Below are 1,803 nucleotides of genomic sequence, written 5' to 3'. Positions count from 1 at the left end.
AAAATAGTATGTTTATGTATATCTATTTCTTAGCATGAAGGCACATTTATGTGTCTGTATTTTAAATTTTTGAATATAGCAAAATACTAAAATTATTTGTACACTTCCCAGTAACATATTTACAAAGACTTATTCCTCAATTTTCATTTACTTGGAAGGTCATTTTGTAAATGACCATTGTATTTGCTTTATTTAAACTAATTTATCAAATAATAATGTCTATGGTTGTGAAAATAGTGCTACTTGTAGAAATTACCCAGAATTCCTTTGACCACAGCTAATTCTTAACATTGTTTAAGAATAATTTCAGGTAGCACTTGCAAATTCAGATTACATAAATAGTTCCAAGTTTCAGTTCAAAAACACAAGGTGATTTTATGGAGTAGCATTTTATTAAAAAATACAAAGCCTTCTTATTACATCAATTGAAAGCACTAATGTCTTTTTACTGTGAATTAAAGAATTATTTTTAAAAACTTAAAAATACCTATATCCCATTTAACAGTAAATATTGCATGCAATAGGACTCTAGAAAGTATTCTAAATATGTATTAAAATGACCAACTGATCAGTAATTTGCATCACTTAGCAAAAAAGATTTGACAGTAAATTACTGGGTCTGATATGTGCATGCTATAGCATAGTATATTCAGCATCAAAAAATAAAGTAAAATGCAATTACCCTAAAAGACATTTCAAGATTCTCTCCACCCCAGATATCCATTCCTGCATCGTAAGTTCCTATCTCTTCAAAGTAGTTTCTGTCAATAGAAAATAGGCCACCAGCCATAGTAGGGGTCCTAGTTGAAAAAAAAAACAAAAGAAAAGAATATGTTTTGCAAACAATGTGTGGAATTTAATGAGACTGTAGCAAATATTTCTGAGACATTTTAAATATAAAAAATAGTACTCAAAAATCTCAAACTGGAAACATAAAGTAAAGGTGTAAGATGTTTTATAATTAATAAAAAGCATTTTATCTCACATTTTATGTAAAATTTGCTTTAGATTAATCTATGTTTTTCTTATAGATGATCAAATAGATACATGGAAAGAACACTGGCCATTTAAGACTGGGGCTTCTAGCTTCCTTCTGAAAGGCATAGGGAAGAGAGGTTTTTGCCTTTTGTATTGTCCTTAAAGAGATTAACTGGTCATGAAACTATCAGTTGTGATCAATTATAAACCATCTTAATGTAAAGTCTAGGAACCGGTGGACATAGTTTCTCTATGAAAAGATCCATAGTCTACTTAAATATGAAAATAATAAATGCTATAAAATGTTTACAGGAAATAAATATATTATGACAGTTACAAAAGTATTTTTAACATAAGAGATTTACATCTAATTATTCTAATTAAAAGGATATAATTAACCATCTAATCTATGGATAAACATAAATCTCATATGCTATTCAGAGGTTTAAAAGGACATTTGGCAGGGATTCTAAAACTTTTTCCTAGGAATAAATGCCTTTTGGTTCTCACATTTGAGATTTCTCTATAGAAACTAAGAAGTCAGATGTTAAGTTTTTAAAGAATTAATTAATTTAAAAAGTTTAATTAAAGACAATGCTTAATGAGTGAGCTACACAAGGCTTTCTAAATAGGCAGAATGAATTCGAGATAAAAAAAAAAAACTGTAGTTGCTCATAAATAGATCCTTACTGGCGATGATGGTTTTTGAATGTTTCTGGTAACGTAGTGGTTTCCAACCTACTTAGCACATTAGTAGCACTGAGGTACCTTTTAAAAAAGATGTTCATGCTTGGGTATCATCCTCCACAGATTCAGATTTAATTG

At 29.0% G+C, this 1,803-nt stretch overlaps 1 protein-coding gene across 1 annotated transcript in view; it reads right to left on the bottom strand.

Moving 5' to 3' along the window:
* Window positions 1–1,803, bottom strand: part of GALNT13 (polypeptide N-acetylgalactosaminyltransferase 13) — a 426,270-nt gene that overhangs the window by 283,993 nt on the left and 140,474 nt on the right. Inside the window, exon 5 of the mRNA XM_012640762.1 lies at window positions 683–800. Within this exon, the coding sequence (XP_012496216.1) occupies window positions 683–800 (118 nt within the window). The remainder of the gene's footprint in view (window positions 1–682; window positions 801–1,803) is intronic.

This window comes from Propithecus coquereli, unplaced genomic scaffold (assembly GCF_000956105.1).
Source record: "Propithecus coquereli isolate 6110/MARCELLA unplaced genomic scaffold, Pcoq_1.0 Scaffold157, whole genome shotgun sequence".
NCBI lineage: Eukaryota > Metazoa > Chordata > Mammalia > Primates > Indriidae > Propithecus > Propithecus coquereli.
The sequence above is the reverse complement of the archived record's forward strand: the minus strand, read 5'-3'. Positions and strand labels throughout refer to the sequence as shown.